Source organism: Triturus cristatus, chromosome 3_2, assembly GCF_964204655.1.
Source record: "Triturus cristatus chromosome 3_2, aTriCri1.1, whole genome shotgun sequence".
NCBI classification, from domain to species: domain Eukaryota; kingdom Metazoa; phylum Chordata; class Amphibia; order Caudata; family Salamandridae; genus Triturus; species Triturus cristatus.
In genome coordinates this window covers 932,490,398-932,517,218 of record NC_140584.1, presented here as the reverse complement: position 1 = coordinate 932,517,218, position 26,821 = coordinate 932,490,398, and the positions used below count along the sequence as shown (strand labels likewise).

General features: G+C 47.7%; 1 protein-coding gene across 1 annotated transcript in view; it reads right to left on the bottom strand.

Moving 5' to 3' along the window:
* MED13 (mediator complex subunit 13) overlaps positions 1-26,821 on the bottom strand; it is a 1,552,815-nt gene that overhangs the window by 239,559 nt on the left and 1,286,435 nt on the right. Inside the window, exons 25-27 of the mRNA XM_085649419.1 lie at positions 20,921-21,079; positions 20,649-20,831; positions 3,390-3,529 (exon numbers count right to left, since the gene is read on the bottom strand). Coding sequence (XP_085505545.1) covers positions 3,390-3,529; positions 20,649-20,831; positions 20,921-21,079 — 482 coding nt within the window. The remainder of the gene's footprint in view (positions 1-3,389; positions 3,530-20,648; positions 20,832-20,920; positions 21,080-26,821) is intronic.

Below are 26,821 nucleotides of genomic sequence, written 5' to 3'. Positions count from 1 at the left end.
TTCGTTTTCGTAATTCGGCTGATTTTAGATGAATATTTTAAAGTTTCAAAACTCAACACTTGGAAGAATTTCCAAGTGAAACCAGACAATGTTACCCTATGGAAGAAAAGTGAGTTATCTGCTTTTGGGTAAGTACTCGACTGGCAGAGTTAAGGTTTTGGACACAGACTCAGGGGTCTCCCAGGGTCAGCTAGCAGGCCACCCGGCTGTGGGAGCTCGGCTTCTGGTCACTTGCTCAGGGCAAATGGGGAAGTAGATTAGAGTACAGGTTGCACTGTCAGGGGCACTCGGACGGCTGGGTGCAGGGTGCTTTTGAGCCGTCGGGCGCTCAAAGGATTTCAATGGAGAAGTTCAAGAAAGAACAAAGGCTGCAAGCTCGGGGACGAAGAACCTTTTGGTGCGACCACCACTTCGAGAGTTAAGTCGGGTAGTTGGAGGATAGGTAGGCACCCAGGAGTTGGGCAAAGGGGGCTGCAGGGCGCCGGGTGCAGGGGTGCCTTTTGGTGTCAGGGAAATCTTACCCTCTGCTGGTCGCGGTTGGAGGGGTCCCTGGTTCTGAGGCTGCAGGCATCGTTGGGAGCGTCGAGGTGGGTCCTTGGGTTCTGGATTCAGGGTCACAGTCGCCAGGGGGACGTCCTCGTGGTCTTTGTTCACTCCGGCACAGGCCAGGCTTGGCGGGTGCAGAGTGTGCAGGGTTTGCGGTTCCTGGCTGATGCCAGGTGTCAGTTACTTGCTTTGAGCAGTACCACTGCTCGTGGGAGTCCCAGGTAGTTAGTCACAAGGCAGTCAGGTCCTCTGGGGTTTTTGAGGTTGCTGACCACTAGGATGCCGGGGTTTGGCAGGAGCAGGTTCGAGGGTCGACAGGCCTGGAGGGCTGGCGCCAAATCAGTTGGTGTCTTTCTCTTGTTAGCCAGTGCACGGCAGGTCTTCTTGTTCCTTTTTCTTCTTTCTGGTTTCGGAATCTGGATCTGAGGAAGGAAGGTTCAGGGTGCCCCTAAATACTAAATTTAGGGGCGTTACAGGTAGGTCCCTTCCCTGGGGTGGGTACACCCCCTATCCTGCCACTCTCCTGTGGGAGGGGAGGGGGGCAGTAGTCTAGCCCTGATTGGGCAGGGCTTCCCATCTTCAAGATGGCGAGAGCCCGGAGATGTGCTTCACCTCGCCTCCCCCACCTGAGGGGTGGGGTTGGCAGAAGCTGGCACACCCCCTTTCCTTCCTTGGGGATTCCCGCCAGTCTTCCCGCCAGGGTGGGGGTCAGAACCGGTAGGAGCCAGTTGCTGAGTACAGCAAGTGGCCTGGAGAAGCTCACAAAGGCGGCATGCCTTTGAAGCTTCCCATGCCCATCCTGGGGGAGGAGACCTAGCACCTCGCCCAGGATGTGCACTGATGCAGGCCCAGGAGAGCGGATGGCTCTCTACCCAGGGGTCCAGCGACATAGCTGCTGTGTAGCAGCCTAGGCAGCCCATCAGACAGGACGTGGATTGTAGGTTAGGTTCAGGGGTAAACTCTAAGTTGCCCTCTGTCGTGCATCTTCCATTAAATCCCACACTGGCGTCAGTGCGGGTTTAATGTGCTGAGAAGTTTGATACCAAACTTCTCAGTCTTCAGTGTTGCCATCATGGTGCTGTGGAGTTCGTTTTGACGATCTCCCAGCACCATATACTCTTAGACGGCAGCACTGCACTTACCGTGCCAAGGAATGGACCTGGGTACTGTAGAGGCACAGGGCTCATGCACCCACACCACTGGCATAGGGCACCCAGCTAGAGGGGTGGCTGAAGTATGTCAGGGCAGTGTGTGTTGTGGGCATGGCACACAGGGATGTGTACCATGCCGACTGTTTATTTCTGCACCAGGGAGGGGGGGGGGTGTGAGTGAGTGAGTGAGTGAGTGAGTGAGTGAGAGTGTGTGTGTGTGTGTGTGTGTGTGTGTGTGTGTGTGTCGCACTAGAAGCAACGGGAAACCTTAACAACCTTACATGTGAATGGAGGGAGTAATGAAAGGAAAAACTTTGGAGTATATGGAATGAAACTGTCAAAAACGGACTAGTCGACAGTATTTTTGTGAACATTTAAGAATTATGCTGTGCATCGGGCATAGGAGCACAACTACGCTCCAGCTTTTATAAGTTTACACGTGTGTTACAGGGGCAGAGCACGCAAGTCCAGGCTGCACTCAAAAGCCAAATCCGTTTAAAGCAATGCGGAATCAATGAATTAGAATGGTGTGCATTCTATCACTTTTTTGATACACAAGTATGTGTGCCATGCCAACTCTTCCTTTTTCTCTGCACTAAAAGGCGGAACCTGCAATGGCAGGGTGTGTGTGCTAATGTACAGGATCACCAAGGGTGGCAAACTATATGCTGCAGCCCTTATAGGCCTTCCCTGGTCACAGTGCCCTTGGTACCCATGGTACCATTTACAAGATGCCAATTGGGGGGTACAAAGGTACAGTTTTGGGAAAGAACAGGCCCTGAGAACCTGATTGGCAGGAACCCAGGGCAGTTTAAGTCAAACTGCATCAGAAATCTGGCAAAAAGTAAGGGGGTTACTACAACAGAAACCCACTTGCCTACATCTTACCGATAGGGTGGTGGTGTCGAGGAGAGGTGGAGTTAGTCAATGTTTCGAGATGGAGGCACCCTCACTTTTTTGAACATCGGAAGGAGGATGCTCCCAGAAATAAACTGGGGCATTATCTGAGGTTTATGGTGTGACCAGAGTGTCTCCAAAAAGGCAGAGTAAAAACTTAACTCAGAGCCCTAGGCATGAACATCCAAACCGGATGGCAGAAAAAACAAAATCTTCCATGGAGTTGGCGCCTATGAACAATGCCTACAAGTGGTGAGTCCCTCACACCTTGTCACTCAAAAGACTTCTTTGAAGAAAAACCTGCCAACATGAGAGTTCAACACTAGATGGCAGGAGTATGCAGAGCAAGTGTATCTACAGCAGGACTTACTACAAAAATTTGCTTTTTTAGTTGAACATTGTCTTAATGAAAAAAAGGATTTTTTTTATTTCAAAACTTAATATGGGATCCTACAAGTGAGAGGCAATTCAGTGGCTATGACTATACATAAATTCACTGGGAACTGCTTACACCCCTACAGTCCATTTCTATCAATACCTAGGAGGAATCATTGAACAATGGATACATGGGCACAGGCACCAAAACAAGGAATCTCTGAAGTATTCCTACAGGGGGAGATTACATCTGAAGTATACAGACTATTACTGGTCTCTTGTATTAGTAAGGTTGCCAACAAACATGAAGGATAGGGACTACCAAAAAAAGTCTACCAAAAATGAAAGCCTGTTCCAAAAGTAATATTATGCATTACAAAAAAGAACACAGTTTAACACACTGGATCCAAAAACACCTACCTTGCCTGTATCGCCTCCATGCTGGTAATGAGATCCTGGCGAATGTCCAGGGGATCCAGTAGGGGATGCAGGGAGGATGCTAATAATATCTGGGTCAATGTCATCTCCAGTGTCTAGCAAGTCAAATATACCCATACCGTCTTTGGAAAAAAGGAGAAACAGTTGTAAGCCTTTCACTTTCACCTCTTAACACACAGGCTATTTCTGTTAGAAAGGCTACAAACACACTCAAGTATTAAATCACAACGAAAATATGTTACATTTACCTGTTCAATTAAGTTTGTTACCATAATACAATGAGTTAGTACCATAGTGCCAGCCAAAGAAAAATATTGCTGTAATATACCAATAGTGGACTAGCACCTAAATATTCCTTAGTCTATTTTTTAAATAAAAGTTAATGCTTTACTTCAAGTCACTTGTGCTGCCTCAAAAATCGGCTTGAAGGGCTACAGAAGTAGACCTTCAATATATTACTTTATGTAGCAAAGGCACACTGAATGTTTCAGAATCTCAATAATATACTGGCGGAGCACCGGTAAAGAAAGAACAAGTTACCTATCTGTACGCTGTGGTCCTTCAGTATTTATATCTTTAATACATTCACCTGCTTCAATCAAGGAGGGATTTTCATGGTAATTGTGAGGAAATGGGGGGTATTATAGGGTGTGACATTCACTGCGTAATAACTTATCCACCCATTTAGGACCAGTAGGTTTAGTTTCTTAAAGCTTTAGCTCAACCCTGGGTAGCTGTGGCTTCGAGCAGTCAGGCTTACACAAGAGAACAAGTGCAAAGCATTTAAACAGTACCCCCACTCACTATGGGATTCAGTTGCGCAGGTGCTGCCTGCGGTCGCGGAGCAGGCCTGAGCCATACTCTCCCAAGCTATGACTGATCAGGAGGATGCAGCCAAGTTCACATGCAGCTGTTGGCTGGACACAACCGACTCGCTAGGCAGAGCAGTTTTGTCATCAGGGCCTTACGGCGCCACGCCTGATATTTTAAGGCATGTTCAAGCTTTGCTAAGGGACATGCCCTTTCATGGCTACCGTCTGTTCTGAGACAAGTCGGACTCTATGTTGAGCCATTCAAGGACGGCAGAGGTACGGCCAGGTCTTAAGGCCTTTCCATGCCCCCTCGCAAATCCCAGTGCACCTTTTTCTCCTGTTGCAGCCACGGAAGGAGTTTCCAACCCAGTGGCCGCTGGTGAGTTTTTAAAGTGGTGAGGCATGAAAGTATATAAAGCGCATTACATAAGCACCCGTTACATTACACAAGGACACAAACCTAATTCGCCTGGTAAGTTGTTGGGAGAATATGCCACAACATACATGACATCACACAGAATACAACAGTAATACACAGGACATCATAGAGAACACAACTGTATGAATGCAGTTAAACAAAACGCAGCCTTTTGCAAGATTCAGTGTGGGCTTCGACTAGAAACACAGAGAGTCAACCCGATTAATAACTGGACTCCTACTCAAAGAACGGACTTGTTAATTAGTATTTTCCATATCAAATTGCAGGGGATTTGTGTTGTCCGTTCCGGTACCTCTTGTAATTGGTGCCAAATTCGAAACGTATGAGCTAGGGTGGATTTAGGTGCAGGTGAACTATTTTTTTCAAGTACTCGGTTTGTGAAAATGATACTTAATATGCAAAAAATGTTTAATGGTTTTCCATGTAAAAACTGTATAAGAGGTATACCTTTGTCTACTAAAGTCATACGAAATATATACTCTATTTCTATACATTTTCTGAAGACATGTGGTGAAGTTTTCTAGTGCAGCACATGCAGTAGCAGCGCACATAACTTTTCACTATTCCCAAGTCACTTTGTCGAACCAGTCTCCCATGGGTAAAAATTGCGTAAAAATGCATACATAGAAAACCAAAATTATGCGAATAAGTAAAAGCCAATAATAGGAATATATACATGGTTTAAGACCAATTGTATCAGCTTATAAAAAGTAAGGACAAAGAACCTATTTTTAGAATCCAGGACACCTGCCTATGGAGCTCTGTCCAAGAGGCCTTCTAGACAGACGGGCACTGTTTGAAATTTCACACATCATTGAAAACGTGCCCGGCATATCCTGTCCAATAAATAATTTCCATAGGGTCGATTGGCAAAAGGCAAATGCTACTTACCAGTATGCATCTGTTCTTGGCATGTAGAGCTGCAGATCTACACACTGTACATAGATCGCCATCTGGTGTTGGGCCCGGATGTTGCAGTTTTTCTCTTGGAAAGTCTTTGGAAGTCACGAGGTATGTGACTCCTCCTTTGGATCATATTGCGCATGGGCTTCGGCTCCATCCTCAGATTGTTTTTCGCCAGCAGGGAAATGATGGAGCTTTGTAAGAAACAGGAAAGATGCCCATGTGTGCTGTATCTAAATAAGATAAAACTGGAACAGATAAAGGTAGCCAGGGAGGCGGGTGGGCATGTGTAGATCTGCAGCTCTACATGCCAAGAACAGATGCATACTGGTAAGTAGATATTCCGTTCGAGGCATATGAGCTGCAGATTACACACTGTGCATAGATTGTGTAGCAGTACCCCCTCTTAGCAGCGACCCCCAGTATCTGTTGCAGTTGTTTGAAACAGTGTTTTGAGGACAACCTGGCCCACACTAGCTTGTTGCTTAGTTTGCACATCTACACAATAGTGTTTAGTGAAAGTGTGCAGTGTAGACCATGTAGCTGCTTTGCAGATATTATCTAAGGGGATGTTCCCTAAAAATGCCATGGAAGCCCCTATCTTACGTGTAGAGTGGGTTTTAGGGGGAACAGATAGCGTTTGTTTTGCTTTGTGGTAGCAAATCTGTATGCATTTAACAATCCACCTAGCTATCCCAGATTGGAGAAGGGGTTGCCTTTTGTGTGGTGGTAAGACAGACACGAATAATTGTTTGGTCTTGCGAAAAGGTTGTGTTCTCTCGATGTAGTAGAGTAAAGCTCTTTTGACGTCTAGGGTGTGCAGAGCTCTTTCTGCAATGGTTTGTGGCTGCGAGAAGAACACGGGCAGTTCCACAGATTGATTGAGGTGAAAAGGAGAAATGACTTTAGGAAGGAATTTTGGATTAGTGCGGAGAACAACCTTATTATGATGGATTTGCAGAAAAGGTTCTTGAATGGCGAGTGCTTGTATCTCACTGACCCTTTTGAGTGAAGTAATGGCTACAAGGAAAGCTGTATTCCATGTTAAAAATTGAAGCTCGCATTTATGGAGAGGTTCGAATGGAGGCCCCATTAGTCTCGTGAGAACGATGTTTAGGTTCCACACCGGTGAGGGTGGCATTCTAGGGGGAATTATTCTTTTGAGGCCTTCCATGAAGGCTTTTATGGCAGGTACTCTAAAGAGGGATAGATGCTGTCTATTTTGTAGATACGCTGCTATGGTAGCAAGGTGTAGTCTAATAGACGTGTAGGCTAGGTTGCATCTTTGTAGGTGTAGTAAGTAGCCTATGATGTGGGATAGACCCATCCAAGGGATTGATATTATTGTTGTGACAATAAATCACGAATCATTTCCACTTGGCTGCGTAGCAAGCTCTAGTGGTAGGACGTCTAGCTTCTTTAATGACGTTCATACAATCATGGGGAAGATTAAGGTAGCCAAATTAACAAGTTACTTACCTTCGGTAACGATGTATCTGTAAGAAACATTAGTTAGTTAGATTCCTCACCTTAGAATATCCCCAGGTGTCAGGCTGGATCCGGAAAGATTATTGTAGCAATACCCCTTGCGCGTCGCTAGGCGTCGTCTGCGGCTCCGCGTCCGTCGTTGGCGTCGGAATGATGTCGGAGTACTTAGACGCCGCCCTCGCGCGCTGACGTCAGTTCTTGTACATAGCTTTCCGCGCCAGGGACGCTGAGCCATGCAAGAGACCGACACTGGTGCCAAAAAATCTAGGGCCCTGAAAGGGAGAACCTTAACCCTAGATGTCGGTTCGCAGAACTGGGAGGCTGGGTGGGTCGGTGAGGAATCTAACTAATGTTTCTTACAGATACATCGTTACCGAAGGTAAGTAACTTGTTCATCTGAAAGAAACACGTTAGTTAGATTCCTCACCTTCGAATAGATACCCCAGCAATACCAACCCCGGTGGTGGGACTGAGAACCAAGATCACACCAGAAAGTCCTGGAGAACAGAACGGCCAAAGTGGCCATCTCTCCGGACTTGGCTGTCCAGGCAATAGTGCTTGGCGAACGTGTGCAGTGAAGCCCACGTCGCCGCCTGACAGATGTCCTGCAAGGGGACTCCCCGTCCCAGGGCAGTTGTCGCCGCTGTGGCCCGGGTGGAATGGGCTCGCAGCCCAACAGGAGGGACCTTTTTCACCAAGGAATAGCAGAGTTTAATCCACAACACGACCCATCGCGAGATGGTGCGCTTGTGCACAGCTTTACCCTTCATCGCACCTACATATCCAACAAAAAGTTGGTCGTCCACCCGGAAATGGTTTGTGCGGGCCAAATAAAATGACAGCGCACGTTTTGGGTCCAGACGGTGGAGCCTCTTCATCTTTTGAAGGATGCGGAGGCGGAAAGAAGTTGGGCAGCGTGACAGATTGCCCGATGTGAAAGAGTCACGACTTTAGGAAGGAAAGAAGGACGGGTCCGGAGGAAAACCTTATCCGGATGAACCGAAAGGAAGGGAGCTTAGCTGACAGAGCCTGGAGCTCACTCACCAGCCTAGCGGAGGTGATAGTCTACTGACTCTGAAAACTGCCTTCCTGGTGGCTAAGTGGACAGTTGTGAAGGGGCTCAAAGGGAGCGCACATCAGAAAAGTAAGAACAAGGTTCAAGTCCCACTGAGGCATTACGAATGGAACAGGAGGGAACATATGAGTAATGCCCTTGAGAAAACGGGAGACAACAGGGGACTTGAAAAGAGAAGGCTGATCAGGAAGCCTTAAGAAAGCAGAGACAGCAGCAAGATAACCCTTCAAGGTGCCCAGAGCAGAGCCCTGCTGGCCCAAAGAAAGAAGAAAGAGGAGAACCTCCGAAAGAGGGGCAGAAAGGGGATTCACAGCCTTTGCTGTGCACCATGCCACAAATTTGTTCCACCGGCAGGCGTATTCAGTCTTTGTGGAGGGACGCTTGGCTGCCAAACTGACATCACAGACTTCAGGAGGCAAGTCAAATGGCATCAACTGCCGTCGCTCAATCTCCACGCATGGAGGTGGAGGCTGGACAGGTTCGGGTGGAGGACCGTCCCCTGCTGCTGTGATAGAAGGTCCTCCTGAAGAGGCAGTCGTATCGGGGGATCGATGGACATACTGAGTAGCTCGGGATACCAGTACCTTTGTGCCCAATCCGGAGCCACCAAGATGACTTGGGCCCGGTCGCGCCTGATCTTCTTCAGCACTCTGGGCAGAAGTGGTATAGGCGGAAAGGCGTACAACAGACCGCAACTCCACGCGCGGCGAAAAGCGTCTCAGAGCGAGTGCCGCCTTGGAAATTCCAACGTGCAGAACTGCTGACATTGCGCGTTCTCTTCGGTGGCGAATAGATCTAACCAAGGCTCTCCCCACTGCAGAAAGAGACCTTGCGCCACGTCCGAGTTCAGACTCCATTCGTGATCCATCACGCACCGGCGGCTGCTCTGGCGTTCAGAGAGCCCGCCAGATGTTGAACCACCAGGGTGATGCCCTGATGTTCCAGCCATGTCCAGCGGCGCAGAGCCTCCTGACAAAGGGTCCACGACCCCACCCTGCCCTGTTTGTTGCAATACCACATGGCGGTGGTGTTGTCCGTGAACACCTGCACAACACTTCCCCGGACAGAGAGAAGGAAGGCTTTCAGTGCAAGTCAGATCGCCCTCAGCTCCAATAGGTTGATATGGAGCCGAGTCTCCGCCGGAGACCAGAGTCCTCTGATCTCCGCCTCTCCCATATGGCCCCCCCATCCCAGGAGGGACGCGTCCGTCACTACTACGTGCTCCGGTTGGGGTAGGGAGAAGGATCTGCCGCTGACCCAATCGCGATTCGTGAGCCACCACTGCAGCTGGTTCACAGTGCCCTCCGAGATCAGGACATGGTCGGACAGGTTGCCTCGATGCTGGGCCCACTACAACTTCAGGTCCCACTGCAGAGCCCGCATCCGCCACCTGGCGTGAGGTACCAACAGGATGCAGGAGGCCATCAGCCCCAGAAGCCGCAGCACCAACCTGACCAAAACCCAGGACAGAGGCCGGAAGATGGAAATCAGGGCCTGAATGTCCCGGACCCGCTGTTCCGGCGGATAGACCCGGAACTGCGCCGAATCGAGAACCGCTCCAATGAAAAGGAGCTGCTGGGAGGGACTCAGGTGCGACTTCGGCACATTGATGGAGAACCCCAGCGAGTGCAGGAGGTCGGCCGTAGTCTGGAGGTGGGAGACGACTTGCTGGGGCGAGCCCGCCTTCAACAGCCAGTCGTCGAGATAGGGGAAGACTGGAACCCCTGATCTGCGCAGATGAGCTGCGACCACCACCATCACTTTCATGAACACCCGAGGGGCACTGGTGAGGCCAAAGGGGAGCACGGTGAACTGAAAGTGCTCCTGACCCACCGTGAACCGCAGGTAACGTCGGTGGGCCGGCAGGACGGGGATGTGGAAATAAGCGTCCTGCAAGTCCAACGCTACCATCCAGTCTCCAGGGTCTAGGCAGCCAGAACCTGAGCTAAAGTGAGCATCTTGAACCGGTCCTTCCGGAGGAAGGCGTGGACGCTCCTGAGGTCCAAGACCGGGCGTAGGCCCCCTTTGCCCTTCTTGGGAACCAGAATGTAGTGGGAATAACAACCACGACCTACTTCTGGACCAGGAACGCGCTCGATGGCCTCTTTGGCCAAGGGGGCCAAAACTTCCTCTCGTAGAAGTTGCAAATGATCCCCCGACATACGGTGGTTCAGCGGTGGCATGGCTGGAGGGGTTGTCTCGAAGGGGAGGGAGTAGCCCCTTCGGACGATTTGCAGCACCCACCTGTCCGACGTGATGGAGCGCCAGTGGAGCAGGTGATGGCGAACTCTGCCGCCCACTGGCGTCGAATAGGCCCGAAAGCTCGGACTAGGGAGGACTTTGAGGCGGATGCTGCCGGGGTGGATGTGGACTGACCGGCACGTTGACCTCCAGTACCGCCTCGGCGGAATCCACGTCCGCGTGCAGGTTGGTTCTGCGGCCGGTAGCTGGGCAGACGTGAGGAGGCGCCCCTTCCTTGGCCACGAAAGGGACGAAAGGTGGAAGACCCAAGGACTTGGCCGTGGCCCGGGAATCCTTGAACCGAGCCAGCGCACTGTCCGCCTTCTCACCAAAAAGGCGAGTGCCATCAAAGGGCATGTCCATGAGGGAACTCTGGACATCCCCCGAGAATGACGTGGACCTCAGCCAGGCATGACGCCGAAGCGCCACCGTGGTGGAAATCGCCCGACCCAGCGAGTCCGTGGTTACAAGTCCACACTGTATGGCATGCCGTGCTGCATCTCGACCGTCAGCAAGTGCTTGAGTGAGTCGTGTCCAGGCCTCCACCGGGCACAAGGGCAGCACGTCCTCCACCGTATCCCACAGAGAGTGGGAATAACGGTCCAAAAGGCAAGCAGTATTTAAAGACCGCAGTCCCAAACTCAGGGACGTGAACAGTTTCTTGCCAAACTGTTCCAACCTCTTGGATTCCCGGTCCGGAGGAGCAGACGGGAAGGAGGATTGGGAGGTTGAGGCCTGGATAACCAGACTTTCGGGGGTGGGGTGTTGGGAGAGGAAACTGGGGTCGCCCGGAGCAGGGCAGTGGTGCCGGGCAACGTTCCGGTCCACAGGAGGGACTGTGGAGGGCTTGGACCAAGTGCCCTGCAGAACGTCAATGAGGGCCTCATTAAACTGCAGCAGAGGCTCAGTGGAGCTTGCTGTCGGTTGAAGGACCTCTGTGAGGACGTTAGTCCTCACGGCCACAGCAGGCAACTCGAGCCCTAGGGCTTCGGCCGCCTTGCGCAGCACCACTGAAAAGGCTGCACCCTCCTCCGAGGCCACAGTCGGAGGAGAGATGAAACCAGCGTCCAGGGAGGAATCCAGACCGCTGGCATCCCCCAATTCCTCTGCCCAGTCCTCAGAAAGTTGGGCCTGAGCGGCCATAGGGTCATCAGACCCCTCCAGTCGCCCTCGTCATCCGATTCCCGATAAACAGGAGGAACGATCGGAGCCGGGCAGTAGATGAAGCGTTCACCAATCGGCGCCTGCAGTCGGGCCCGGACTGGGGCAAAACTGGGGAACGATGTCGTCCGGGGACGGCGTCGGAGGTGGAACCGGTGTCGGTGCCGGCGGAGGAGGCGTCATGAGGTCGACCGGCGGCGACAGAGATCCAGGCCTGGATCCCTCGGGGACCTGCGGCATCGGGGCCGGAGCCGTCAACGGCGCCGTCGACTGGGCTGGAGCCGCCGGCACGCGAGGACGCCCAGTCGAACCTGCGGGGCCCGAAGGCACGCCTACAGGCGTCGACGGCGGAGCCAGGCCCCTCATGGCCGAGAGGAAGGCACTGACCTCCACCGGAGTCGCGTCAGTCCCAGGGACCGGAGGGTATGGGGACGGACGCAGCACCCTGACCCTCGTCCGAGTCGCGTGACCGGCGAGGGTCAGGGGGACGGACGTGGCACCCTGACTCTCGGCCGAGTCGCGCGACCGGCGAGGGGAGTCCGAAGAGCGATGTCGTCTCTTGGACTTCTTGGAGTGCTTCGACTTACCCGAAGACCCCGACGAGCGATGACTTTGGCTGCGGCTCCGCAATCGGTCCTTGGACCTCCTCCTGGACCGGGACCGAGAGCGGCGCGGAGCCGAGTGCCGAAGCTTGAGAAGCTTACGGGACCGCTCCCGCCTAGCTTTCGATGTCAAGGCTTGACAATCGAGGCACGACTCCGCGTCATGGTCGGCCCCCAGGCAATAAAGACACCGGCGATGGTGATCCGTCACCGACATCAGGCGATGACAGGCGTCACAGGCTTTGAAACCAGGCATCCTACCGGCACCAGTCGAGTCGATAGACCAAAAAGAGTCGAAAAAGTTAGTCAAAAAATGACTAGGGGTAAGCTCTTCCTGGATCGGCGGTTACTGGCGCGGAAAAAAGAAGAACTGACGTCAGCGCGCGAGGGCGGCGTCTAAGTACTCCGACGACGTCATTCCGGCGCACAACGCCAACGACGGACGCAGAGTCGCAGACGACGCCTAGCGACGCGCAAGGGGTATTGCTACAAAAATCTTTCCAGATCCAGCCTGACGCCTGGGGATATTCTAAGGTGAGGAATCTAACTAACGTGTTTCTTTCAGATTCTAGGATTTCAGGAGCCAGATCGCAAGGTTGAGCTGAGCTGGGTCCGGATCACTCCATGGTTCTGGGTTAAGAGGCGTGGAGAGAGGTGTAATTTTTGGTGCGGAATTACGGAAAGTTCCAGCAATGTGGTGTACTACGGTTGTCTGGCCCTAGTTGGAGCAACTAGGATGAGAGTTAGGGAGTGAGGGAGTGTTGCTGTAGTTTGCGCACCACTAATGGAATGAGTGGGAGAGGCGGAAAAGCGTACGCAAATTTGCCTGACCAGTTCATCCATATCGCATTGCCTTTGGACAATGGGTGTGGATATCTGGCGGCGAAGCTTGGGCATTTGGCATTTTCGTGGGTGGCGAAGAGGTCTATTTGTGGTTGCCCCCACGTTTAAAAGAATGGTTGAAGAACTTGTGGATGAGGTTCCCACTCGTGGATTTGTTGAGTTTGACGGCTCAACAGATCTGCAATGGTGTTTTGGACTCCTGGGACATGTTGTGCTAGGAGAAAAATGTTTTGAGGTATGGCCCACCTCCATATAGTCTGTGCTAGCTGAGAGTGCTGCAGAGAGTGTGCCCTGTTTTTGGATGTAGTACATTGCTGTCATATTGTCTGTGCGGACTAAGACAGCCTTTCCTGAGACGTGTGTTTGAAAGGCTTTTAGGGCTAGAAATATGGCCAGTAACTCCAGATGGTTGATGTGGAGTAACTTTTGTTGAGGTGTCCACCTGCCCTGCATGGTGTGATGTAGTAGAAGAGCTCCCCAGCCGGAGAGCGATGCGTCCGCTGTTAGAACTATTTGAGGGACCGGCTCTAGGAACGGTCGCCCTTTGGAATGGTTTTTGGTGGACCACCACTGCAGAGAGCGATGGGCACGACCGCCTACCAACACCGATCTGTTAGCTGACCGTGAGCCTGGTTCCATTGGCGTGCTAGGCACTCTTGGAGAGGACGCATCTGGAGTCTTGCATGAGGTACTATGAATATGCAAGAGGCCATCATCCCTATAAGTTGCATAAACCCTTGGGCTGGAAGCGAGTGTTGAGGTTAAAATTTGGCGCGAAGAGTTTGTATGCTTGCTATCCGGGCAGGGATGGGGTAGGCTAACGCTTTTGAGGTGTCTATGGTGGCACCGAGGTATGGTTGTACGTGGGATGGATGCAGATGGGACTTGGCGTAGTTTACTGTGAAGCCCAGGTCGTGAAGTAGTTGGATTGTGGCGTGAGTGTGTTGTACACACTGGTTGTATGAGCTGGCTTTTATAAGCCAGTCGTCTAGATATGGGAAGACGTGGATGTGTTGTCTTCTCAGGTGTGCTGCCACTACTGCTAGGCACTTGGTAAACACTCTTGGGGCTGTGGTGATTCCGAAGGGGAGTACTTTGAATTGGTAGTGGTGACCGTCCACTACGAATCTGAGAAACTTCCTGTGAGCGGTGTGAACGGGAATGTGGAAATAGGCGTCCTTGAAGTCTATGGTGGTTAGGAAGTCGTTTTGGGAGAGCAGAGGAAGCACCTGCTGGAGTGTGACCATGTGAAAATGGTCTGAGTGTATGTATTGGTTTAGGGGTCTGAGATCCAGAATGGACCCGAGAGAGCCGTCCTTTTTCTTTATGAGAAAACCTAGGGAGTAAACTCCCTAGTTTTATTGCATCTTTTTGTAGGAGGGAGATTATCTCCTGCTTTAGAAGTGACAAATGTTCGTGTGACATTGGGCGCTGTTTGGGTGGAATGGTTGGGGGGTAGATGTTAGCTCTAGACAGTAGCCTGATTGGATTATTTGTTGTACCCATCTGTCTGAGGTGATGGTAGCCCAGACAGGAAGGAAATTGTGAAGTCTGCCCCGACTGGAGTGGAATAGTCTGGGGGAAGTGAAGGGAAGTCACTGGGTGGCAGTGGAGGCAGAGTGGGAGGTGTTAGTTTTGTCTCTGCCTTTGTTATTGTTACCTCTGTAACTGCCTCTTTGATAACCCCTAGTCAATGTGGCTTGGGTAGGGGTTTTGTAGAAAGTGGAGGTGCTGTCAGGAGTAGCAGCCTCTGGTGTTGCTTCTAAAGGAGGAACGGCGAAAGGAGAGCCTGGGAGCTTGCGACTGGAAGGCTCCCATAGATTTTGTAGTGTCTGTGTCCTTCATTTTTTCCAGGGCTATATCTACATTAGGACCAAACAGATGTTTCTCATCAAAGGGGTGGTTGAGGATGGAACTTTGAACCTCTGGTTTGAAACCGGAGATGCGTAGCCAAGTATGCCTACGCAGAAGGGTGCTGGTATTAATTGCCCTGGAGGCGGTGTCAGCTGCATCGAGGGCACAACGAATGGAAGTGTTTGTAATGTTTTTGCCCTCTTGAATCAATTTGTTGGCCTTATTTTTATATTTATCAGGGATGTGTTGCATGATTGTCTCCAGCTCATCATAATGTGCCCTGTCATATCTGGCTAGGAGCGGCTTGGGTGTTAGTGATACGCCAGATGTTGGCCGCCTGGGTTGCGGTCCGTTTGCCTGAGGCGTCTAGAAGTTTAGACTCGTCTGGCGGTGGTGCCACACCTGATGCCTGGGAATTGGCACGTTTCCTCGCATTGGAGACTACCAGGGAGTCTAGTGGTGCGGGGCCTTTAATGTAGGATGGGTCTGTTGGGGCAGCTTTATATTTTTTCTCAATACGTGGGTTAATGACCCTGGCCCTAACTGGGTCTTTAAAAACTTCTGGGGCATGCTTAATAACTCCCTTAAGCATCGGCAGGATTGAGGTAGACCTGTTTGCAGTGTCGAACGTATCTAAGAGGAAGTCCTCCTCTACGGGGTCTGTTTGGAGATCAACCCCGTGGTAGCGGGCAGCCCTATGGAGTAGTTGGTTAAAGCCCATGATGTCCTCTGGGGGGGTGGGTCTAGAAGGGTAAAGCTCGTCCTGCGGAACATTAGGGACGTCTGAGATGTTGTAGTCGTCCCATGGGTCTGGGGAGCCTGTAGGAGTAGGGTCCCCTGTTGGTTGGTTGTCCGCCCCATCCCCTGTGTCGTAGATAATGTCATCATCATCATTCTCATCTGGATATGGTGTGGGAGAATGATGAGGTGGGGGGAGGAGAAAGGGGAGGAAAAAGAGGAGGAGGTGGAGGAGGAGGAGGTGAAGGAATCCTCAAAGGAGAGGTGGCAAAATCTCTTTTTGGTGGTGGAGCTGGTGCAGGCTTGTCCAGTGGTCTTTTTCTGGTGCTAAGCAACAAATGACCAGTCTATGGATCTTTGACGAGGGTTTTTTGGTAAGGATCGGGTCGAAACAGTTCATCTGTAAGGGGCAGATCCTTCGGTGTCGATGGTGTCGGAGTCGTGGTTTTTTTTGGCGTCGATTCGGCACTGGTTCCGAACCGTGAAGTTTAGCAGTGTCTTTTGACTTCCTCGGTTCCGAGGTGGCTTTCGGCTTCGAGGTTTGGGAGTCTAGGCTTTTCAGCTTCTTGCTCGGATCCGAGGGTGTTATCGGTGCCGAGGAGCCGGGGCCAGTCTTCAGCACCAAGAGCTTCGGTGTCAAGCTCGGTGCGGACGAGGAAAGGAGCGTTTTTGGCACCGAGGGTAGGCTGGCTCGAGCCCGAGCTGCTTGAAGGCTTGATGGGCTTCTTAACCGGGCCCGGAAGCGGGGTATGGGAAGCAGTCTTTTGGTGCATACCTAGGTCCGAAGGCGTGACTGAAGCCTTTTTCAATGGCGTGGAGGGGGGTTTAGGGTCGGGGTCAACGTTTGTACTCACGCCCCTCTGTGCCGGAGTAATTTCCTCGACGTCGGAGCCGTCAGCTTTGGAGGCGCTGACGAGGCCTTCTTCGGTGTGGTGGTGTTCCAGGACATCGAGGCCTTCTTTGAAGATGTCGTCGGGGATCGAAGTAGACGAGTGGGCCTTTGTTCTCCTTGCTCATCGGTCCCGGATCGTGTTCTTCGACCGGAAGGAGGCACAAGCTGGACAGTCCCTTGCCTCATGTTCTGGGGAGAGGCAGAGGTTGCACACCTCATGGAGATCGGTGTGGGGAAACTTCGACCCACAGAGGACACTTCTTAAATGGAGTCCTTTCCAACAGCCAGGACCGGAGCCCAGGTAGGCCCGAAGCCCTTCGTCGACGACCGGAATCGAAGAGTTAGATTAGACAATACCGTCAAAAGGGAGGGGGGGGGGGGGGAGGGGGGGATTGCGCACCAAACAGGAAAACTGGAACGGTTCCGAACTGGAGTGCGAAGAACACATCCGAGCCCGGTGGCGGAAAAAAAACAATCTGAGGATGGAGCCGAAGCCCATGCGCAATATGATCCAAAGGAGGAGTCACATACCTCGTGACTTCCAAAGACTTTCCAAGAGAAAAACAACTGCAACATCCAGGCCCAACACCAGATGGCGATCTATGCACAGTGTGTAATCTGCAGCTCATATGCCTCGAACATAAACTTTAGTTACATTATAGATTACTCACCTTTTTGGAATAGATGGTGAAGCACAGATTAACCCAATGCTGCATTGCACCCTTTGTTGTGATATCTAGTAGTGTGCAGTGAACGTATGCTTTATCTTTCATGTAGCTGCCCGTGTAGCAGCCCCGCATATGTCAAGTACTGAAATCCCAGATAAAGCCAGTAGAATTTTCCACACTCCTTGTGGAATTCTCACAAACTTTGTCAAAGGTCTATGTTTTTTGTGGCAGAAAGCTACAGCTGCTGAGACCCATTAAATGTTTCATTTCTCTCAATGTAGAATTTTAAGCATCTTTTAACATCTAAGTTATGAAGAGTTTTTTCTGCGTTGGTTGTCAAAATTATCTATTTAAGATGAGTTTAGATGGAACTTTAGGGAAAAGTTGAGGATTTTTTTCTCAAAATGACTGTCACCATTGATTTTTAATATGGATTCCTTATAGTAAAGGTCTTAATCTCTTTGAACTTCCTGGCAGAGGTGAGGGCCAGCAATAAAGCCAGTTTTCAAAAAAGCTCTAAAAATTGACCATATAAATGGCTTCAATAGGACTTCATTAATTGGGCTAAAACTGTGTTCAATTGCCAAGCATTATGTGGTTTCTAATTAGATGTATAGATCTTTAAAAAGTTCCCTTAAAATTACTTGAGCCATGTATTTTAACACAGTGACTTTTGGTTTAATGATCTATGAAATCTTAAAATTGCTGCAGAGTAGATCTTAACTGAGTTATGTAAATGAACAGAACGTGCCAGATTAAGTAGGTATGGTAGAATCTGTTCGGGATTTCACAATAAAGGATGAATATTTTTATGAGACCACCATACACAAAAGGGAGTCTACTTTGCCTTGCAAGTTATATTTGTAGATTTGGTTCTAGCCTTAGCTAAATGTGTCTGTATTCTTAAGTAATATTTAAGAGACTGAATTAATTGTACTCAGGAGCCACAGCAATAAACAGACTCCGGTGTTTGATGAAAACGTTTACTTCGTTGTGAGAATTCTTGGCACTGGTCTGAGTTGAATATGATGATGTTCTGACATGAGAAGAGGTTTTGTTTATCAGAACTGTCTTAGCCAACCTGGAGCTAGAAGGGTAACTTGTCACGTCTCTTCATCTTCTTTAGCAGCTTTGATATCAATGGCAGAGGAGGGAGAACATAAGCACATATACCAGTTCATGCTATTTGGAAGGCATTCCACAAGGTTATCTGCTGGCATAAAAATGACATTTGTGGTGGAGTGCTGTTGCAAATAGATCCAGGTTTGCGTTTTCCCCGGTCTCTGGAAATCCTTGACAGATGTCTGGCACTCTTGATGTCCTCCTCAGATTGTCTGCTCATTGACTGTTGATACCTGGAATATGTTCCACCTTTAGGGTGATTTGGTTCTGTGTGGTCCAATTACAGATCTTTTGGGCTTCCATAGATAGGTGATGAGATTTTACCGCTTGCTCAGATGGAACATGGTGGTCGTATTGTTGGTACGAGCCAATATCACAGACTTCTTTACTCTCTGGAGAAATGCCTTAAGGCCTAGAGCTACTGCCCTAAACTCTAGCAGTTTTATATGCATCTTCGTTTTCTGGAGTGGCCACTTGACGCCGACTTCTAGATCCTGCAAATGTGCATCCTTCCATGGATGATTCTGTGCTTGTTACATACTGTGTTTGTGAGTAAATTAACTTCATGCCTACGGATATAATTTTTGTTTGCATCCACCCGGTCACAACCAACCTATTTCTGGAATGATTTTGATGACATTGTCAAAGAGCCTTCCGTTTGAATCCACTGTTTGTCTATCTGTTCTTGCAATGGTCTTATGTGCATACAACAGTTTTGTATTTGTGGGATGCAAGGAGACATGCCAAAAAACTAATTTTATATTCAAACTGGTCAACTTCCTTCGCAAGAGAAAATATGCTAGTCAATCTTTTTAGAAGGTTCCCCCTGAAGAGTCTCTTACCGCTCGTTAGTCTTCTTGAGAGGAGATGACATTCCCTCTCCAGCGACAAACTGGAGTTTCTATTGCCTTCTTTTTCTGCAGCTACAGAATCAGCCTGGCTTCTGTGTCCTCTCATCCAGACATGTCTTGTGTCAGGATTTAACAAAAAAAAAAAACGCTATCTTCGAGTTAGTTGGCAGTTAATATTTAGTCAAGGGAAAAACAATGTAGAAAATCAATTGTCACACTCAAAAAAGTGAGCAGAGCTCAGAGACGCATTCATACGATGTGCGGTAAGAAATCGGTGTATAGTGGCCCTTGAGGGGAAGAATGATTAAGGTGTTCTCTGATTGTCTTGGGTTTGATTTCTAGTAAAACGATCTAAGTTGGTTACCAAAGTTACTTGTCCAAACCTAACTTTACACTACCTATCAATTACCGTGGGAGTCCCACCTTGACAATGGGGGAAGGTTCAAGCATGTGAATCTATTAAAGATTCAATACTGGAAAATGAAATTCAGTCTCACATATTCACCTTTCTACAATGAAACAGTTTACCACTGGAGGTCTAGTACAGAGAAATGCAATGAAAAATAAGGCATTCTAAGCTCAAAAGGAGCCTAGAACTTCAATGTTCAAATATGTACGTTCATCCTGCTGCTCTATTGCCATCTCAGTCAATAAGCAATTTCAGAAGAAGTCACCACTGACTAAGTCAGTGGAAAAAAAAACGTCAAAGTTTTCCACATAATATATGTTCCTATAAATTAAGGAGGTCTGCTTTTATAGTAGAAATTGAAGCTCTGTAAAAAAATGCTTGGTTTAGAAAACCAAAATGCACGAAGTTGTTAGCAACCTTTAGTTACTGTAGTCATTCCACAATTTAACTTAATGGTAAACTGCTTTACATTTTGAAACCTATGCATTTATAAATGGGAGCGTTTGTCTATTCAAATTCCGAATTTGTTACCTTGTTTACTATTGGGGTTTGTGGACTCTGATGGAAATGTTTTGTTCAGACAATATTTAGTCTATGATCTTTGTCAAGGAACAGAAGCATGCCAAAGCCTTTCATTGGATCTATGGGTCTAAGCCTGTCAATGTTTGTACACTAATAATCACTGATGGAAACCTGAATTATAAAACTCTGTGGAGAGGTGCTCTTTGCTGACTGCGGACCTTGTCTTAAATAGCAGTCTTTATTTGGATATCATTAAGTAACTCAAGCTCGAGCTGAACATATGCCAGCAGGGTCCACAAAACCCAAGCAGAATACATTAAAGAAACTTTGAGCAGATAGGGCTCATGTCTATACAAATGTTACAGTTTCTGAAATTTAATTAAAGTGAATTCTGGAAAAAGTAGCCAACAAACTAATTTAACTTCCTTCTTCAACTTTCTGAGTAGGAGAATCAAACCTTGTGGAGTAACTAATACTAAACAACTTACCATACTACTTAGTGCTTATATAAATCTACATGGCCATTTCTTCCAAAGCCAACTAAAAACCCCTCCTCTACAAGGTCATTTTTAATACTCACTTGCATGTTTTGTGAGAAAACATCACTCTCTTTTCACTAACCATTGTTTGTGTTGAAGGCCTCCTCTAGGGTTTCAGTAGTGTAGGTAGCTGCGACCTGCACAGAAGCGGACGTAGGGAACACAAGTATGTGAGTGCATGATGTGTCTTGCGGGGTATTCAGCTGTGAAGTCTGCATGTTCAAAGAAGTGCTTCGTCCAAAGACTGAACCAGTTGATACAGAATCTAGGAAAAAACATTTTTAAAAACAAAATTACATGTCTATCAGTATTAGACAAGTCTGATTACAGAGATAGGTATTTTTCTATTCTCACCTGGCATGATAACAAAAGATCCCTGTGGTTCAATAGCCACTAGACAAGCGCTGATAATGCTGGGAGAATCAGCAGCAGATATACCACACATCCGACAAACATCTTTGAGTCTTTTACTCAGAGACTGAAGGTTCCGTCGACTAAGCAAACGACTCCAGTCTAAAAAAAAAATAAAAAAAAATAAATAGGTACCAAGGAGAATATACACACAACCATAAACTTTAATCACCAATGTAACGTGCACGCGCTTAAGAAAAAGCATCAATGAGTTTAATCAACTGGAGGAAACTTCCAACAGGTAAACAGTAGAAACTGCTAGTTATCCTAGAACTTAATTTTCCAGAGGAAGGGACAGGGTACATTTTCCTTGAGCACCCTGCACCTTAAAAAGACAACTGTCTTCGGTCTGGATAAATGAATCTAGCTGCATTTAAAAGGAGAACAGGGTCAGGCTGGAACAAGGTTGCTAATAAAGTCTTCCAATCATACTGCATCATTAAACTAGATTCAGCACCTCATACCTAAATGCCCAGGACCCTGCTCATTCTCAATTTGGTGAAATTCTGTATGGAATCATAAAAGCTAAACATAAAGCTAAGTTAATAACACGCCTTATATAACCAAGTTCCTATATACCCAGAGGAATTAAGAGTTTTGCGCTCAATACTCAGCAGGGAGGTAGCTACTATTCAAGGTGAAAAAGTTACTTGCCTTCGATAATGCTCTTACTTGTGGATATTTTAATTCATTGCAGACTGCTCATCTTTTGAAAATCCAAGGTGCCAACCTTGATCTGGTACTTTTCATAGCTCTACAAGGTAGATAACAAGGCACTGGCTGTGCGTTGACACCGGAAGCAAAGTCACGATAGCCATAAATTGCTACCCCTGCATGCAGACTTCCGTTTCGCAGCCATTTTTTCTGCATCCATGAGGTTAAAAGATGAGAACAATGGGAGTAAAAGTGCAGTGCAATCACCTTATTGGAACCTTGTTAAAAATTGCGAATGACCCATCTTCTAGAGGGCGTTACAAATTAAAACAAAAGTGTATGGTATATCAACAGTACACGTAGCCAAAATACAGAGTGCTGTACATAGTCAAAGTCCAGCATAACGTCAACGAGTAATGGGATAGGAAGCTGCGTGGTGGACGGTTAATGCACTGTGATGTAGTGTCCTTTAAAGGTGAGTTTCCAACTCTTTCTTAAATTGGAGCGGCTTTGGGCCAGGCCTGATTGATACGAGTATGTTGTTCTTGACCCGGGGTTCAAATATGAAAAAAAAGCCTTGTTTTTTCTTCTTAGTCTGCAGTCCGATGGTGTCATGGTTACAGTTGTGCTGACAAACACCAGCGATGGTGAATTAGTCTAAAATATATTGGGACGCTCTTTGTGATGGCTTTGTACATGATGCAGTAGGTTTTGAAGATGGTGCAGGTCTGCCAGGGGAGCCAATGGAGTTCCATTAGGATGAGCTGATGGGATCATATTCTTCAGGCCTCGGAAGGAGACATGGTGCAGTGTGTAAGATTCACTTTAGGATATGGAGTCTGGAAGACAATACCCCCCATCCAGATGGAGGTGTATGAGGTCATAAACAACAGTTCACAAGTCACTCAGTAACAAACTGTGTGACTTTTCTCAAAGATGGAGAGGAGGTTGGTATCAGTGAGGAATCTGTAGGCAGACAGAGTATCCACCAGAACAGTGTTACGAAAGGTAAGTAACTATTCGTTCTGATGAATACTTCTACCTGTCAATTTATCATCTTTAGAATAGATTATTAAGCAGTACTATACTCAGAGGGGGAGAGTTCAAGTAAAAGCAAAGTGCTGGAGGGCAGAACAGGTAAAATCGCCACCTGAACCAATTCTGAATCTAATCAGTACTGCTTGGCAAAAATATGAGGAAACATGTCTTGCTGAGGCTCAGATAGACTTGGCTCTGGTAGAATGGGCACTTCTGTCTTCAGGAGGTTCCAGGCCCGTTAAGCCATAACACATCTTAATGCTTTGGATAATCCAGCTTGAGAAGGTCCTCTTTTGGACAGCCTTGTCTGTCCTATAGACTGTGTACCCTCCAAGAGCTTGTCATCAGTTGAAAAAGCCCTGGTGCGGTCAATATTAAAACTGACTGCCCTTTTAGGGTCTAGCCTATACAGCCTACCCTTCGCCTTAGGAGGAAGAAGTGTGAAATAAGGAGGATGGGAGAGTTACCGATTTATCCAAAAAGAAAGGGGTCCCAACCTTGGGAAGAAAAGCAGCTCTGGTTTAAGGAACCAATTTGTTAGGGAAAAAGTAAAGCAAGAAACTGGCTAATGCTCACGGCTTAGAACTCACTTACCAGTCTAGCGGTAGCGAGTTACTAGAAGCAGTTTTAATAGTAGATAAACATGATGGGCAACTATGAAGGGGCACAAAGGGTGACCTCCTCAAAAAGGTTAAAAATGAATGTAGGTTCAAATGCAGCATAACAAAAAGAGGAGGGGGAGGGGGATTATAGTTGACAAGCTCTTGAGTAAGCGTAGAACAATAACTTAAAACCGGGAAAGCTGGCCCAGAAGGCAGAGAAAAGTTGGCAAGGTTGCCAACTAACTCATGGCTATATCCACCACACAGCCCTGCTGTGCAAGGAACCGTGCAAATTTTAGGGCGTTTGACAAAAGGGCCTTCAGGGAATTCACTTTGTTCTCAGCACATCAAGCAAGAAACATATTTCACCTTCCAGTAAACACCATTTTCGTTGAAGGATGGATAGCAGACAGGATGACATCCGCTACTTCAGCTAGGAACTAGAATGTAGCTAAATTGCTGTGCTCAAGGCTGGACATGAATGTGAAAGCTCTGCAAGTTTGAATGCAGAACCTGCTTGGGAAGAGATCTGCCCTGAGAGGGAGAATGACTTGGAGACACAGATGTAGATAGTCTGCGAAATACGGCCTTCTTAGCCAATAGAACAAGTTACTCACCTTTGGTAACGATATATCTGTAAGAAACCTAGGTTTGTTGTAGATTCCTTATCTAAGAATTAACCCCAGGCGTCAGACTGGATCTGGAAAGTTTTTCGTCAGCAGTACCCCTGCACATCGAAAGGTGGCGTCGGTCGGCTACGTGTTCGTCGTGGTCGCCGGGATAACGCGGTAGCTACATCGACGCCACCCTCGTGTGCTGACATCAGTTCTGTACAAGACTTTCCACGCCAGAAGCGCAGAGCCATGCAAGACACTGACCACTGGTGCACAAAACTAGGGCCCTGAAAGGAAGTCCTTAAACCTAGAAGTCAGTTCGCAGAACAGGGAGGATGGGTGGGACGGTAAGGAATCTATAACTAACCTATGTTTCTTACAGATATATCGTTACCGAAGGTAAGTAACTTGTTCATCTGAAAGAAACAGTTATAAATTCCTTACCTTAGAATAGATACCCCAGCAATACCAACTCCGAACTAAGTTCACACCAGGAAGTCCTGGAGAACACAACAGCCAAAGAAGCAGTCTCTCCAGACTTGGCTGTCCAGGCAGTAGTGTCTTGTGAACGTGTGTAGCGATGCCCACGTAGCTGCCTGACAGATGTCATTTAGGGGGACTCCATGTCCCAAAGCAGTGGTAGCGGTCATCGCCCTGGTGGAATGGGCAGGCAACCACACTGGAGGCTTCTTTGCCAAGGAATAACTAGCTTTGATGCACAAAACGACCCATCTAGAAAAGGTCAGTTTGTGCACGGCCCGACTAAGAAACTGGCTCTATATATACTGCACAAAAGTGAGGTACAGTGTGTATAGAGTCCGAGAGTCCCCAAAGATAGGCAGAGGTTAAAGTTAGATAGAACCTTACTCTCTACTAGTGGTAGAAGTAAGGCAGTATCAGTGGACAGAGTTAAGCATTTGATGTACACAGTCAGCAAATGAATTCACACACTCAAGAACTGAACTCTATACCAAATGTGTTTGTATAACAATATACTGTTTATTTTTAGAACCAAGCAGGCCTGGTACAGGTAAGCATTAAATACTTTTCAGTAATAAGTTACTGGATATAGGACAGTTGAAAATGCAATAGGAATTGTACTTTGATTTAGAGGGGAGCAGTAGTATGCAACACTTAGCAAATACAGTCCAATGAAATGAATAGGCTTTTTCAGTAAATTGCAGGTAAGTTACTTTTTACGTTACTTTTCTAACTCAGTGCTGGATACCTAGATTCAGCACTGGGACATTTCCTGGAAACAGGCAAGTAATTACGTTTTGGTTATTCGCATGATTTTTAAAGAATATTTTCAGATTTCAAAACTCCACACTTAGAAACTTTTTGGAGCAGTACATTGAAATGAATAGGCTTTCACAATAATAAATTGCAGGTAAGTTACTTTTCACGTTACTTTTCTAACTCAGTGCTGGATACCTAGATTCAGCACTGGGACATTTCCTGCAAACAGGTAAGTAAACACGTTTTGGTTATTTGTGCGATTTAATTTTTTTTTTATTTCAAATACTTTGATTTTCACAAGGGCAAACAGAAATACAGTAACAGGGTTAATATACGGTCTAGGGCAAGGTTATACAAGTATAAACATATAGTGATGGAAAAATCGTGCCTATTTGGGTAAACTTAGTCTGACCCCCCCTAAACTGTAGTAAACAGAAGTTAAGGCAGGTAATAGAAAGAAAGAAAAGAGGAAAAAGGGAAAGGAGAGCGGCGGCTATTCAGCTTTATTAGCCACTTCTAAACATTCTATGCATATGTTGGCACAAGAGCAGCTCTGAATTGGTAAGCCCCATCTACATCCGCAACCTAGTACAGGTAAACACTGGTTAGTTACAGGCGAGTACAGTTATTGGAGCGTTACACCGGTGACTGATCAAACCTGTTGATCATGGCGGTTCGTAAGTCTAGAAACGTGTCAAAAGAGTTCCACATCCTCCTGGATGAAGGTTTTCATGGAGAGTTATGTAACGCAATGTTATCCACCCCTCTGAGATGGGTGATCCAGTTTATCCATCCTTTATATGATGTTTTGCTTGTGTCCTTCCAGTTGGCAAGAACCAATTTGACAGCTGATGTCAGTAGTAGGTCTAGCAGATCTTTATCAGAGTCAGATCTCAGGTTTGTATTCATAAAGGCCATAGGTACGGTTGAGAAGTTTTTGATCAGAGTATACCCAAACAGACCATTTAAAAAAACAGAAATGTTGTCCCAAAACGACTTTAGTTGCGAACAATTAAAGATAAGATGGGCTAAATCACCAGTTTCCTGGTTACAGTTCCAACATGTTGCGTCTTTGCGGAGCCCTAATGAAAACAAACGGGCAGGGCTCAAAAATGCTTTGTGTAGTAGCCAGTATTTGGCTTGGGAAAGGACCGGGGAGATCTTATTACGTGAGACAGACCCCCATATTTTGGACCATGCCTGTTCATTTGGTGGGACTGATGTTCCCAAAAGGCCATCATTGAGTTTAATAATAATCCACATTTGGAAAGCGCGAACAATCACCCGTAAGGGTCTCTAGGCGCTGGGGGCCGTCGGGAAGATTTAGCAAGCTATTGCCCAGAGTCACATGGTGCTGGGCTAATCTGCCGCCAGCGATCGATCCGTGATTCCCAGATTCCGGAGTCAGTCGCCCTGGCCGCGGCGCCACACCTCAGTTTAGAAGTTTTTGGCAGGAGGAGTTTGTAGATCTGCGATACCTGGTGGCCTAATTTTTTAATGTTTGTAACAAACAGTGTGATTGATGGTTGAAAATTGGATATTTTGGATTTTGACAGGGCTCGATTGAAGGTCTGAAAAAAGTAACTGGATATGAGGCGTTTTCTAGTTGGTAAGGGAAATGGATACCTTTCTTAATCCATGTGTCCAGGGAGAGGCTTTTGCCTTTATACAATATCTTGCTATTGGCCCAGAGTGAT